This window comes from Manis pentadactyla, chromosome 6 (genome assembly GCF_030020395.1).
Source record: "Manis pentadactyla isolate mManPen7 chromosome 6, mManPen7.hap1, whole genome shotgun sequence".
NCBI lineage: Eukaryota > Metazoa > Chordata > Mammalia > Pholidota > Manidae > Manis > Manis pentadactyla.
The window spans coordinates 98,500,036-98,515,297 of NC_080024.1; the positions used below are offsets into that span (position 1 = coordinate 98,500,036).

At 48.6% G+C, this 15,262-nt stretch overlaps 1 protein-coding gene across 3 annotated transcripts in view; it reads right to left on the reverse strand.

Moving 5' to 3' along the window:
- The window catches only part of B4GALT6 (beta-1,4-galactosyltransferase 6), a 65,660-nt gene that overhangs the window by 19,393 nt on the left and 31,005 nt on the right, over positions 1–15,262 (reverse strand). For all 3 annotated transcript variants that reach the window (XM_036885780.2, XM_036885760.2, XM_036885770.2), the window contains exon 3: positions 10,096–10,209. In XM_036885780.2, the coding sequence (XP_036741675.2) occupies positions 10,096–10,209 (114 nt within the window). The remainder of the gene's footprint in view (positions 1–10,095; positions 10,210–15,262) is intronic.

Consider the following 15,262-nt stretch of genomic DNA (forward strand, 5'->3'; position numbering starts at 1 on the left):
CTGCTAAAAAGAGAGTAATTAGTCTAACTAATAATCAGTTTGCATAAGTAACTAAAGTTGGTATTCTTCATGCACTGTTCAACCAGATTTTTTGCCTTTTTTCCAGCTCTACTGCTTCAACAGCTGTAATCATCACTGTCAGCAGTTTCCTCCAGCATCATTTGCAGTTTAATTTTCATCTAAAACACACATGTGCTGGCAGATGGAGAGGCAGGCCTCCTCTCTCCTCAATGAACAGGGCCTCCCATGTCCACCACTTACTATCTCTGCTGCCCAGACCCCCAAAGTGACTGCCTCCCACCCTTCCACCCTCACGGCCCCTCAACACTTCCCACACGCTTACTGCTCTTTGCTATGAAACTGATTCACTGGCTGAAACCAGTGACAACCCAGTGGGTCAGTCACACCGACGGTAATACCAACATCACTATTGGGGGGCAAGAGGGGTAGGCGGTACAGGTGGAGGGAACAGGGACAGGCCTCCAGGACAGGCACTGCCAAAGGGTACAGTAAATAAGTGATCAGAGAGGCAGAGGGGAGGAAGGATTATGGGGCAAGGGCTGGGGGGTGTGACGAGAAAAATAACTTCATTTTTCGGGTTGCTGCCAAGGCGTTTTACCGGATAACCAGGCCCAACCCAGAGTTTGGACACATAGATAAGACTTGAGTTCAGGATTTCCACCATAAAGTTCCCTCTGCTTTTGCTTTTTCCAGAGCACCTTGTAAAATAACCTTAGAGTTAAGCCCCTCTGCCCCAAAGCCTTTACAGATAAGGTGCTCGCGCCCCGGCTCTCCAGTGGCCCAGGACAGGATGCCCCTCCCCGGCTCACTGCCCCCCACTTCTGGGGTCTCCGAGGAAGAACCTGTGCCTCTGCTTCCTTTGTGCAGCAGTGTTGAAACTGCACCCTCAATCCAAATGACCGCATGGGCTTCGCGCCCGCAGTGGGAGCTAGATGCCGAGGGGGCCCCCTGCCCACCCCTGTGGATGGCCTGTACCCCACTGTTTAGCAGGCAATAATCTATAGTCTTCATTTGATACAGGAGCCCTGGCTCCTCGGCACAGCTGGTGAGGAGGATGGCACTGTGGGTGCAGCGTGTACCCCAGGAACGTCCTGGAGCTGCACACAGTCCGCGACGACCTCTGTCAGGCCTCTCGGTCTCTCGCAGTGGAACTGCTGTGGCCGCTGTCACGCCCATCCCCGGCCCAACTGTCAGGGCTCAAGAGCTCAGACGGGCCAGCGGGCCTCAATCTGAGGGGCGTGCTTTCCTGTTAGTCTCCAAGCGAGCCCCTCCTGGGTGTCTGGGCCGGATGTGAGGGCTGCAGACGCGCCCGAGTCCAGCTCTGAACAGGCGAGCTAAGCAGCTCTGGGGCCCTGCGTCTCCTCCGCGGTCCGGCCAGTCCCGTGGCCAAGGGGCGCCCCCCAGGGGAGCGCTGGGAGGGGAGGTGGCTCCGGGGCCACGTGCCTGGGCAGGCGGCGCAGTGGGGAGCGTGCAGGGCCGGCCGCCCGCGGGGGAGGCCGCCTAGCAGGGCCACCCTGCTCCCTGGGCGTAGACCTGCCGAGGCGCCGCCTGGGGTCGCTGCGCGTCTCGCCGCTGCAGCAGATCGTCCCTCAAACCCACAGGACACGGGCAGTCTTAAGATAACATTCGGTACATAGGAATTACCCATATTTACATTTTGTCTTACATTTCAAGTAAACCCAGCGTGCATTATCTCCAGCTAGAAAATTGTTTCCTCTAAAAATCAACAGCTTTCAACGACCACTTCATTCAGTTTGGGGCCCATGTCTGTTTCTTGGTGTCTAACACCTAATTCCGGATACTGTGGCTTTTGCCACTGTTTTACGCTCAGTTTCAAAATATGTACCCAAAGATCTGATGACGGCGTCAGGGAAAGACCTGAATTTTCCCTAGAAATAGCCCATCAGGTGAATTCCTCTCCGAAGCCAGAGACGGTGTTTGGGATAAGACAGCACATTCCCTCCCTTGTCTTCCAGGCTGCCGCCCAAGGCAGCTCCCAGCCTGGCCAGTGCGGGAGGCATCTGTCCCACCACCCACTGGCCCCTCTGCAGCCGACACTTAGAAATGGCCCACCTCCAGGGCTTTACTCAGGCTTCTCTACATCTGCAGTTTTGTGACGTCTGTTCACACACATGATTTCTTATTGAACTATACTCTTCAAGTGACCACATCAGAGTATTCTAAACATAGAACAGTTTTTCATCCCGCATCCCCAGTACTGAGTGCAATGCTTGGACACAGGATGAATGAGTGTGTGTGTGTGTGTAAGAGTGTGTGAGTGTGAGTGTGAGTGTGAATGAGTCAATGAATGAGTGAATGAGTGGAAGTGGCAAAGCTGGTGTGTCCAATCTTACCTCACCTCTCTCTCTCTCTCTCTCTGCTTCCTGCCTACCTGCCTTGCCGTTGCATGGCTCCATCAGGAGCTAAAATACGCCTTCCAGACATTAGTGCAGAAGGTGTCCCACACGGAGATTGATCCAAAATGACAGCCCCCCGTGTGGCCCGAGTTCTAATCCCCTGACCCTGGCCACGGTGTATAACTCCTAACACCCAATTTCCTCCCCTGATGGTTTTCACTTGCTTCCCTCTGAATGACCAGCCACAGCCTCCCGTTAAGGCTTTGCCATCCACTCCCCTGCACCTTGGAATCCACCTGCTTAGCCTTCAGCCCACCCCTGGAGGCCTCACACCCTTCACACTCTTCCAGACCTTTTTTCTTGTCCCTGACTATCAGCGGACGAGCTCCTTTAATATTGCAACCTACAGCCATTATCACCAAATGTCCTCAGTTCTGAGACACGCACCCCCTCACGTGCACTATCCTACCCCGGACGGACCCTACAGTGTGTGCACTGAATGGATGTACTGCTCCTTTCTTGTTCCCAAACTGCCATTATGAAATGTAATGATATATCTTGTCAAGAAAATATGGCATATCGTATAATCCTCCTGCTTTTCAAATGTGTTTTCAAATGTATTTGGTTGCCAAGACATTTCCAGATACAGTGCCTCAGTGATTTTTCTAGAAATACCCCCGTCCTCATCTTAAGTGAGAGTGTCCTCCTTCTGAGCTCTGCTAAGTGCCCACTTTCCCAGGTCTGCATCCCCAGGGCTGGGCAGCAGAGGAGGTGCTCTGTACCTTACAAAAGCCATCTGCTTCTTCCTTCTGCAGATTTACCTCCTTTGACGTTTATGACTGTTAGCCATACTCCCAATGCCCCACTGTGCTAGACAGGCAGCCTCCCGGCCCCATCCATCATCCGTGACCCCAGCAGTGGAGAGCGAGGGTCAAGTGACCAGACACGCCTGCAAGAGACTTTGAAGCCAGTGAACTGAGGACATGCGCACTTTGCAAAAACCATCCTTTAGAAAAGGAGGTGGCAGAAGGTTCTGGCTTTAGGGGCACCAGGAGGGGCCCCTGGGGCCTCCAGACCTGAGCACTGCTGGTGGCAGGAAAAGCCCAGCAGGGTCTGGGCCTTGTTCTGACTGCTCAGCCTCTGGACCTAACTCTGTGGCCCCCCAGCATTGAGGGCTGTCTGACATCTTTTCATGGATCCCCTTTGTCTTAAACTGAATTAAGTCGTTTTCTGCAGTTTGCAACCAAGAAACCTGACTTTCTCTTGGGCCTGGGGTTTGGCTTAGAGGCCTGCGTTTCTAACCAGAACCCCAGCTGAACATCCCTGAACCACACAGAGAAACACAGCTCCGTGAGCCTCACCCAAGCACAGCCCCCTGCGATGGACTGATGCTTGTCCCACCACCCCCAAATTCTTATGTTGAAATCCTGCCCCCCAGTGTGATGGTATTAGGAGGTGGGGCCTTTGGGAGGCGATCAGGTCATAAGGATGAAGCCCTATAGATGGGGTTAGTGGACTTATAAAAGACCCTAAAGGTGGCCCCCATCACTTCCACGATGTGGGGCACAGTGAGGAGACAGCCACCTGCATCAGGAATCAGGCCTTCACCAGACACAAATCTGTCAGCCTGTGACCTCAGACTTCCAGCCTCCAGAACTGTTAAGAAGGATCTGTTGCTTAAGCCATCCAGTCTATGAGATTTCTTGCTTAGTAGCCCAAATGGACTATAACACACCCATACTCTCACAAATACTGTTACTACCCTGCCCTTCCTGACCTGCCATGCCTGATCAGCAATTTTCCATGCTCAAATTCTCCACCCAGTAAATACCACCGGAGAAAACCACGCAGGCACATGGACTGTCCCACTACTGAAGGGACAGCACCTGATCCAGGGCCTGGAACACAGGAAGCTCCCAATGAAAACAAGCCGCAGCCTATGTGTGCATCTGCATCCCCGAATAGGGAGGGACAAGGGAGGGGGCTGTCAGGGCTAACCAATTAGTCACCTTTAACTTATGCTTAGTTGACTCCACTTTGGATTCCCTACAACACCTTGTTAAATATTTACACCTCCTTTTGAGCTGCTGGGCCCCCCTGGCCATCCCCTCTGAGCATGTGGCCTCCGCCACCGGGCACACAGACGGACACTGCAGGCGTCCCCGCCCCTCGCCCACAGGCGAGCCCTGCCCTCCTGGGAGGCGGTGGCCGCCTGCCCACGGCCGACCCTGTGGCCGGGGCACGCACGTTTCCGCTGGTGCTCTCCCGGCGCCCGGGGGTCTGCCCTCCCACCTCTCCTGCCCCACTGCCTCGACAATGCCTCAGCGCACACAAGCGCGCCTCTGCCTCAGGCCTCCTGCCTCAACAGCCCCCCTCCCCGGTTCCTGACCCCCTCCCTCCTTCCCTTCCCACCAGCCTATTTTTACCCCGGCTTGTTTACACACACACACACACATACACACACACACACACACACACATACACACACACACACACACACACACACACACACACACACACACGCCCAGCCTATTTTTACCCCGGCTTGTTTACACACACACACACACACACACACACACACACACACACACACACACCCAGCCTATTTTTACCCCGGCTTGTTTACACACACACACACACACACACACACACACACACACACCCAGCCTATTTTTACCCCGGCTTGTTTACACACACACACACACACACACACACACACACACACACACACCCAGCCTATTTTTACCCCGGCTTGTTTACACACACACACACACACACACACACACCCGGCTTGTTTACACACACACACACACACACACGCACACACACACACGCACGCACGCACGCACGCCAGCTCCTCAGGACGGCCCGTTTGGCTCTCTGCCCGGCTCTTCTGTGGTCGGGCACGCGGTGGCCCCGGGGAATCGGCGGCCTGTCCCAGTTCCACATCCTGCCTGCCCTGGGGGTGCGACTGGGTCAGACCTCTGCTCCCCTCCCTCGGCCACTGAGCCCACGGCCTCCAGGGCCCCCGCGGCCTCCTCCGGTCCCGCTTCCTCTTCTCTCCCGCCCAGGCCTTTCCGGTGAACCTCAGACCCCAAGTTGACTCACTGAGCCTTAAACAGAACAGGCCCAACACCGAACTGCCTTCTACGTCCTCCCAACGGGATGTGCATCCTGTGCCTCTTGCACAGTCAGCACTCACTGAGCCAGAAACCCGTCACCCACCCTGGTCCCCCCGCTGGTCACAGCGCCCGGCGGACAGCGCCCTCAGCTCCCTGCGGTGCCTTCCTGCCAGCCCTGTCCTGCGTGAGCTCCTCACTGGCTCCCTGACCCCGGGCTCGCCCCCACCCATCTGTGACTTCTCAGGAGAGCGAGGTCTCTGAGCCCCACCCCAGTCCCACCACTCATCTGCCTACAGCAGTGTGTGAGTGTGTGTGTGTGTGTGTGTGTGTGTGTGTTTCACCTGTTTTTGCCCCACACTCTCGGAAAGCCGTGCAGCTTCACCTCAGAGAGGACACACAGGCCATAAACCGCCCTGGTCACCGTGCTCACGCCTCTGCTGCCTCTGAGGCCCATCTCAGGGTGCCATGTCAAGCTGGTTGGTCCTTTACACAGGAACTTCCCTCCCAGTCCAGCCGTGCCTCCCACACGCCCCACTCCACAGCCCCTGGTCACGGTGCACCACCCCCTGCCCAGAATCCAGGGCCTGTCCTGCCCCAGGGTGTTCCCCTCGACCACCAGTGAACTGTTCTGCAAGACCCAGGCCCAACGGTCCCTCTCTGAAGTCTCCCTTCTCCTTCCAGAATGAACTGCTGTCTACCTTGGTCGCAGAATGACCGTTCCAGAGCAGTTAGCACACTGCCCTCCTCCGACGCTTCACCTGCTAGTCAGTACACAGGGGACCACATTCAGCTTCAATTCTCCTCTGCCTGCACCTACCAACAACACAGGGCCTCCCGCACGCGCAGCCCCCCGATCACCAGCCGTGGCTTCACTCTAAGGCCCCTGCCTCCCTTCCACAACAAACCTAAGCGTGCTGGTCTATTACCTTGAGCATATTTCAGCTTTTTTGAGGTTTATTTGCTTATCTTTGTGCTCTCTGCTGATCTTCATTGGAACGATTTAAACTCATCTCAGAAAGCCCTGTGGCTCTTGTTCTGTTCCTAAGGCTAGCCACCGTAGACTGCCAGGCTGAACCGTGAAGGGAACTATGCCACAAACAGTGAGGAGAAAATGCATAAACTCACTGCAAGTGTGTTCTATTTGACCAAGAATTTAAAGGTGGACAAGCCATAGGCAAATCCATCTTCTTTTTAATGTGAAGTGAACAACTGACATCTCCCATTCCTACCTCACCTGGAAAAATCAAAACATCCATGCAAAGCACTCACAGCTTTTCAGCTATGGATAAAGAGAAATTTCTGCTACTCTGTTAGCATGGAAAGTCTCACATAAACTTGATAAAGCTGAGAGTGGATATGCCCTCTAGGGAATCTATAAATACTACTAATAACAAAGAGGTATCGACTCATATTGTATAAATAACACACATTAAAATAGATGTTATACTGTAATTGATTGGATGTAAAATATTGCTGAAATCCATAAAATCAATTAAATCTGAATCTGAATTGGAAAAGTTCAAACATCGTTTGAACTCTATGATAATCTAGTGCCAGCAGAACCACTGCTACACTAAAGGAAAATCAAAAAGAAGCTAGAGCTAGATAATCCAACACAAGTTTTAAGCCTCAGCATCACTTTTTGTTATTATAGGAAAATTAAATATTGACATCCTTGACAACTTTCACTTAAGAAGACCTTCTTACACAGACCTCCCTTAACTATTATTGGGGGAAGTGTCATATTCAATTGTTTTGTGTGATGTTATAATGAGATTTTACACTTGGGATTTTATTATGCTGTTCTCTATTACGAGTGGGAAATATTCCTGTTAATTAAAAAAAATTAAGGATGTATAGCTAAGTATAGAACTCCTCAACCCCACACATTTCCCCTAGGTCTCTCACTCCTTGACCATTGTAAAGTCTGGCTCCATCACTGGAAGTGAGGCCAAGGAACAGGAATATCAAATTAACGTCTATCAAGCCTCAAGCACTGTGCTTCTCTCCATCCTCACAACACGGTGGAGTTTATATTATAAACCCAAATTTTACAGATAGGTAAACAGAGGTCCTACTTTGCAGAGGCCACACACCCAGTGAAGAGGCAGGGCCCTCTGGGAAGGAGCCTCATTATGTTGGCAATACCCTGAGCCCCTTTCTACGGACTTGTCTGTATGTGGCCGTGTTTTCTACCAAGTAACCCCCATCACACTGGCCACAGCTAACTGGACAATGGATTGAGGCTGACCCAAAGCGAGCAACCCGTGAAGAGGCCTCCTGTGCAAACATGGCTGTCCAAACCTATCTGATCCTCTCTTGTAGGAGAATGCAACTCTGAGGGAAGCAGAGAGAAGGAGCGCCCCATGAAGACATGCAGTAAAAATGCAGTGAGTACCAACCCTGGGATGGGGCTGAAGGAGAGGAGCCTGGTAGGAAGGGCAGGCAGGCAGACGCTTTTAAACAGGGTTTAATTAGTGCCCATAAAGCTCTAATTAAGAAAATGGCAATGAAAACAAGAACAGAAAGATTTCCTAAAACCATAAACCCTTGAATATGCAATTTATGAAAATGAAATTATTGTAATCAATATTTCAGCAGAACATTACTCAGTTGTTTCAGCACTGCACAAAAACACTCATTTTTAGAAAACCAATGCAGCAAACACAAAGTGATGACAAGTATGCAGCCCCCAAACCCCAACACCATTTTCTGTCTGTGGCAGCAGGGAGCAGGCAAGATCACAATCAACTGAGATTTTTTTTTTTAAATACCCAATACCCAGGCCCCCTGTCAGATTGATGAAATCAGATACCCAAGAACTGTACAAGTTCCCAAGGCCACGGTGCAGCCGGATCCACTCTCGGTCAGTGGGTCCAGGACCACCAGTGTTAGCCTCACATGGGGACTTGCTTGAAAGGCACGTTCTCACTGTTCTGAACCTGAAATTCCGTATTACACGACCATCCACGTGATCCCAATGGACCCCAAAGTTTGTGCGGTGGCCTCGCGACCTATCACCATATCGGAAGGTGTGTCCTCCTTTTTAATTATGGATTATATAACATCGATCGATGGTAAACTGGAAAAAAGTCCGACAAACAGGACAAGCAAAGGCTAATTTCCTCTGGAAACTCACGTAAACCAGCAAAAAACAAGTGTAGATACTGAGGACCTCAGAACACAAGGATACACGAGCAATTCCAAAACAATACATATTTACATTTTTAATTATATAAGATTTAACATACAAGCTTACATGCACAAAGTAATGCTTAAAACTGGGGGGAAGGAGAACAAAGAAAAAAATGCCAAAATGATGAACATGTGGCTTCTGAGTGGTTGTAGTGGGTTTTTTTAACGATAATATATTATTTTTATAATTTTGAAAAAGCATATGTTTAAAATACAGTATATTGATCCCTACCTCATATTATACACACAAGTTAAAAAGAAAATTGTAAAATTATTAGAAAAAGAAAGAGTGTTTGTATGGTCTTGGGGTAATAAGAAAAGCTTTCTAAATACAAAAAAAGCAAAATCTTAAATAATATGATTGGTGCCCTTGAACACATCATAATTTTAAACTTCTGTAAAACAAAAGCCTCCACAGACACATGAAAAGAATTCAGGAACTGTGACAAGATGTCATGACACGTATGGCAGAGAGCAACTCACCGCAGGAACATACACAGAAAACCCCCACTGACCAATACAAAACCTACGAACCAACGAGGAAAACGCGCTGATGACGCGCACCACGAGGCCGGTCGCAGGCAAGAGAACCCAGCGCCCCGCCCAGAGGCGCGGAAAGTTGCTCTGGCCAGCGCGATGAGGAGCGAGACCTGAAACAACCTGGGAGACCATTTTTATGTCTATCAGATTGGCAAAGGTGTAACAGGCTGTCAATACCCCGGGCACATCAGGCTTCGCTGCTGGGGATACAAACTACCTGGGGCACAGCCGAGCACCCCACCCAGCAACACTGCTCCCAGCTAGGAGCCTTCACGCACATTCACGGCCGGAAACCTGGGCCACGCTGCTCCTGAGAGCTCTGCTCAGTGTCGGCAAAAAGGGGGGCGACCTGAATCTCCACAGCAGGCAAAAAGGTAATGAGATGTGGCCCATTTGTCCAAAGAGGTACTATAGGTGCAGCAGTGAGGGGAAATAAATAGATCTGTATGTATCAACGCGAGTAGTTTCCAAAGAGTTTTTAAGACGGCAGGTTACAGAATGAAATGCAATTTTAAGACCATTTACGTATATTCTTCAATATATATAAAACATTATATATAATGTTTGAAACATTACAATTTTCTAGCTAACTAGCCAGCTATATAAAAAATAATTTTAAAATAAACTGTAAGAATACACATTAAACTCACAATGGATGTTACTTCTAAGTTGGGAATAAGCTTTTTCTTCAGCTTTTCAACCTCCTGCCCCCAGTCCAAAAAAGGTTTGCAAAAAAAGGAGTCAAATAACATGAACATTAGCACCCACAGTAATGATATGAGCACGGTGTGCTCGAATCCTATGATTTTTATTACTTTATTACAATGCAAACAGTTGAGTCAATATTAGATGACACTTACGCATGTAAGGCAGCTTTTCTGGGCAGGGGAGGTATGGTGAATACGTGAAGTTTTCCGGAAGATAGGTTGTTGTTTGAACAAGATAATCACTTGAATTATTGCCTTCAGGATAATCTTGGAGAGAGAGAAAAAAGTTACAACCAAGAAATTGCCTTTCTGTTTCACTCCTTGTATAAAACGTCATTATGGTTCTGAGAAGACCTATAATATGCAAGCGACAGAAGCTGTTAAAAGCAATGATTATAAAGATGAAGAGAAAAGCAAATGCAGCTGACATGGCTACTCTCCCACCCAACCCTTCAACGCTGCAAGGATGGCCCTCAGCAGGATTTCCCAAGGGGGCTACAGGATAAGCCCAAAGCAGCCTGGCCTGGTCCCCCATGCTTACGTAGCAGGCCTGTTTGCGAGGTGTTAGCACACCTGCTCCCAGCCCCCCGCCACTGAGCTGGAGGCAAAGAGAGTGTGGAAGCATGCCAGGGACTGCTCCCTGCTATCCGACAGCCTAGAGCACTGGGGGCGACCACAGCCCCCACCAGCAGAGGGTGGGATCATGTGTTCTCACCACCCAACACTTAAGAGCTGAGATATACCCACTCAACTTCTGAAAATCATCCCGTTTGAAATCCTCATTTATTCCCATCCCAGGGGCTGCAGCCCCCAGGGAGCCCTGGAGCTATCCTTCCATTAGGCACGGTCTCCTGATGCACTGAGTCACACAACGCCAGGGCACTGGCGTGTAGCCTCAGGGTCATGCTGAGTGCAGATCCTCACTCCAGCACACCCTAGCTTGGAGGCACTCCGCAAGGCCATGTAGTTTCCCATCAGTGCCAACGTCATGTTTCAATTAGACAAATGTACAAAGTGCTTAGAACAATGCCTGACCCACATCCATACTCAGTAACTGTAGCTGTGAGTGGCTGGTTTCGAGATGAGAACCTGACCCAACAACCTGGGACAGTCAGAGCCTTAGGAATTCTGAACTTGGAGACAAAGAGATCATGTTTCAGTCCTTTCTGGAACAAAGTTCTCAGATGCAAATCTGGGATCCACAACCTGCCAGTTTCCTACCCTACAAGAGGAAGCTGGTCTCCGAGAATGAGACCAACATGCCGTGAGTAAGAGACAGAGATGGAAAGAGCTGATTAAACTACATCCGTCTCCTGGATCAAAGCCATGTACCTGCAGAAAGAAGCCATAGCAGATGCTTTAGGAAAAGGGGAAGGTAATCCCAAATCTCCAGTAATCTGCTCTGATGACAGAGATTCCTGTCTGAACCGGCCTGCATGGAAAGAGGGACAAGAACTGGCACAGGGCTGAGAGAGAGAGGAATCTGTCTGCCAGTGACCAGCAAGTGACAGGCTAGAAGTCTGAGTCATACACCTTAAGAGCCGCAAAAGCTAGGCCTTCTTCTCACTATGGAAAAATGGCAGAAACCTGGAAATTGAGTATCAGGTATATGAGGCAAGTCACAGAAAACTAAACACCTGCCTGTACCCCTTTTTCCTGACAGATAGTCATTCACCAAAACGGAGTTGCTGGGGCTATCACCGGGGAGTGAGGCTGGCACTTTGGAGAGGCACCCCCTGCAGGCCTCCTGCTGGAAGGGGCCCTGGGTGCTGCCCACACAGGTGTATAGGGATCTGGCCGGTACCAAGGGAGAGAGAACAGAAGTCCAGTTACCAAGGACTGCATGGGAATCCCAGCTGTGAATTCAGCAGGGCATCAGTATGGCTTTAAGGTAACTGTACTGCCAGAAGAAGCCAACGTGGTAAACAGGGACTAATGAGGGTACTCCAGCTAAGACCCATTCCAGCAGGAAGTGGGAAGGCCCCTGAGAACCCTGCCCAGGGCCTGTCTACAGAGGGTCCTCTCTCCAGGAGAGCCCTGACGCCCTTGGTAAGGAAGGAGGCGGACTCTGGGGTAACTGTATGCCCAGGGACAGACTACCACCATAGAAACCCCTTAGGAGCTAATTCTCTGTATGTTCCCCACAAATATCCGCAAGATTTGAAGATACTAAACATAAAATAAGTGCAAGGAAGTGCAATAAGGTTTACATTCTTTCCTTAAGATGTTTTTAAAAAAATGTATCTAGATTTTAGTAATTCGGATAGGTGTATAGGTGTATAATTATGTACTTATATATAATTATATAATTATATAATTGTGGTTTGATTTGCATTTCTCTGATGACTAATGATGTTGAGCATCCCCTCATGTGCTTATTTGCTATCTGTATATCCTTTTCAGTGAAATGTCCTCATGTCTTTTGACCATTTTCTAACTTTTGATTTTGAGAACTTTTTATGTTACCTAAATACTAGTCCTTTGTCAGATATGTGGTTTGCAAATATTTTCTCCCATCTACAGCTTGTCTTAACCTCTTCACATGAGTTTTTGCAGAACAAAGTTTTTAATTTAATAAAGTCCAGTGTATTGAAAAAAAAATGTATCTAGATATATATCAAATGTTTAAGTAATATTCAAAAATATGTTTCTCCTTTTCTGGGGACCCTACCTAGCTAACAATCTTCTATACACTGCACACCTGTAGGAGCTGAAAACAGGTCAGGTTGTGCCTAGGAGTCCACTGCCTTCGCACTCCAGGAACTCACAAACCCTACAGCAGGTGACACGCCAGTGCAGTCTGCCAGTGATTTCTTAGTGTCATGCAGCTAACTTTAAATAAGAGTATTTTCTTACTCTGCATGAGTTATTCATCCTTGTCATTAACACTCAGGCCCCATCCCTTAGCCACACGCTACGACTGGATAAAACCACAACCTGTTCACAGAAATGTGAAGCGCTCTAGACATTTCTGCAGAAGAAACTGTTAAGAGCAGCTCTCCCTGGGGAGTCTGGGGTGACAGGAGGACTGACATGTTGTTTCACTGGCTGTTTCAGGGCTACAGTGACTGAATCTTTGGAGAAAGAATCCATGTTATCACTTTCATCAGTTTCTAAAAAACCAAATTAAGAAAAAAACCCTTAAAGACATGCAGTATCAGTACATTCACTTCCTTTAAGTACAAAGTTTTGTAACTAAACATGCTATTCTTGACCACATCATTTTTAATGGTCATAAGGATCTCAGCTCATTGCCAGACTTAAAGTCTCCGCACTCCTTGGGTACTGTATCCAGGGGCATTTAAGTCATCCCAACATATTGTGTATAGTGAGTCTATCCACCCTCTGCCACTAGTCAGACTGCTTCTTCTTTGAAATCAAATTGCATCTGATTTCTAGTATCTAATAAAGTATCTAAAACATAGAAACTACTGTACATGAACACTTTACAACTGATAATATAGCCAACAATAACTGAAGCTTTTGGAGGCCATACTGTAATAAACCCACAAAATCGTTATTCCACCCAGTATGACTACTGCTTTCAAACTTGGAAGCCGTGTTCCCAGGTTGTGCACAACAACATGCGTTTGAGACTTTCCCACAACAATGGCTGGAAAACGCAGACACCGTTTCATGTGAATGGATGAAAACACTATGAGGTCTGGGCCCCCTGCCTCTTTCCACAGCCACACCCAAAGGGAAGCTCAGGATGAAAAGTGCTGGACAGGTCCCTCCTCCGCCGGCCCCATCACTCAGGGGAAAGGAGAAGAGGACCAAGCAGTCTCTCCAGGGCTTCATTTTCCCCCCACAGCAGCTTAAAATAGGCAATAGAAACTCAAAGAGAGCTCTGGCCTGTTTACCACAACCTGTCGCATGAGTCTAGCAGCATCTGAGGGCTGCAGACTATATGCCCACCACATAGGAAGTGTGCTGGGCTGTTTGCAACAGATTGACGGTTCTAACATTGCATGACCCTTACTATCTGCTCAGTAACTACTCACTGAATACATCTTGTTTTCTTAATTTGACTGATGCCAGCTAAAAGGGTGACTTCTTTTCAAAAATACTACATATAGTGTCTATACACACTTGATGCTTCAAAAAGTTGGGTACAGGATTAAAATTCCTTTTTGAAACCAAATGTACTTGGAAATATCACAACGTATTTGCCTTTAAGTATTAAATTTTAAATGAGCCAGTATATGTTAACTAAGGCTCTCCTAGAATTCAATCAGCTCTTTGTATACTTATTGGCCGTTATCTCCTTTTTGGAAGACTATATCTGTATAAGTCTGTGCAGAAATAAACAACTGCACTATAACTATTTATGTTTCTCTCTCTCCCAGAAGCCTGGAGATCCTCATATAAAGGGAGGACATTTTTATTAGCATTACGTTTCTAATATCTAAATAAGTATACTAACTATGTTAATTAATATAATTAATTAATTAATGCTCAATATAAATGAACATGGCAGGGCCTCATGGTCACCTGCTGAAACCCCCTGTCCCTCTCTCCTCAGGTAACAGAACCCCAATTTCCCTCGGGGTGCGAGCATGCCGGCTCAAAAACGGTGAGATCCCAGTGCCCTTCCTTACGACAAAGTTCTGGCCCATGAGATGTAAGCAGAAATACCCTGTGGGACTGCTGGGAAGGCTCCTTAAAAAGAGTGCTCTGTTCCTCTTCCTGGCCTCCTTCTTACTGGCCCAAATACAAGCAGGAAGACAGGTGCCCCAGCAGCCGGCTTAGGCTGTGAAGCTGTGAGACAGAGCGTGAGACGGAAAGCATGTGAACTTTCTCCACAGCAGCCACAGAGTCCACGTGCAGGCTTCTCACGGCGACACAAAGCCTCAGGGGTCAAACCACTGCGGTCAGGCCTTCAACAGCCAAACCTGCTGCTGAGACAACAACTGGCTGTCTCCTGAGAACAGTTCTTCCACCCTGAAAAGTCTCCAAAGGTTCCCACAGTAAATGTGCTCTGACCGGAGCCCTGGCCGACGGGTCTCTCATGGAGGCACGAGGGGTGGGGAGGAGAGGGTGCCCTCTCTTTTTTTCTTTTTTTCAGATGAAGGGTGCTGTGGGGGGAGCTATGCTTTGGCCGAGTAATCAGTTCTCCTAGTCCAGCTCAAAAGTCACACATGTAACTTTTTCCTACTCCAGGAAAAGAATGATTTTGCACAGATTTTCAGCACTCACTCACACAAATACACCCGAAGGTGCCCATCATGTCTGTTCAGCTGGGTGAACTTTTAATACTCTCACAGTGAACTTATTCAGCGTTCCAAAAAAGTTTTTAAAATGTTTAAACTTCTCCTAA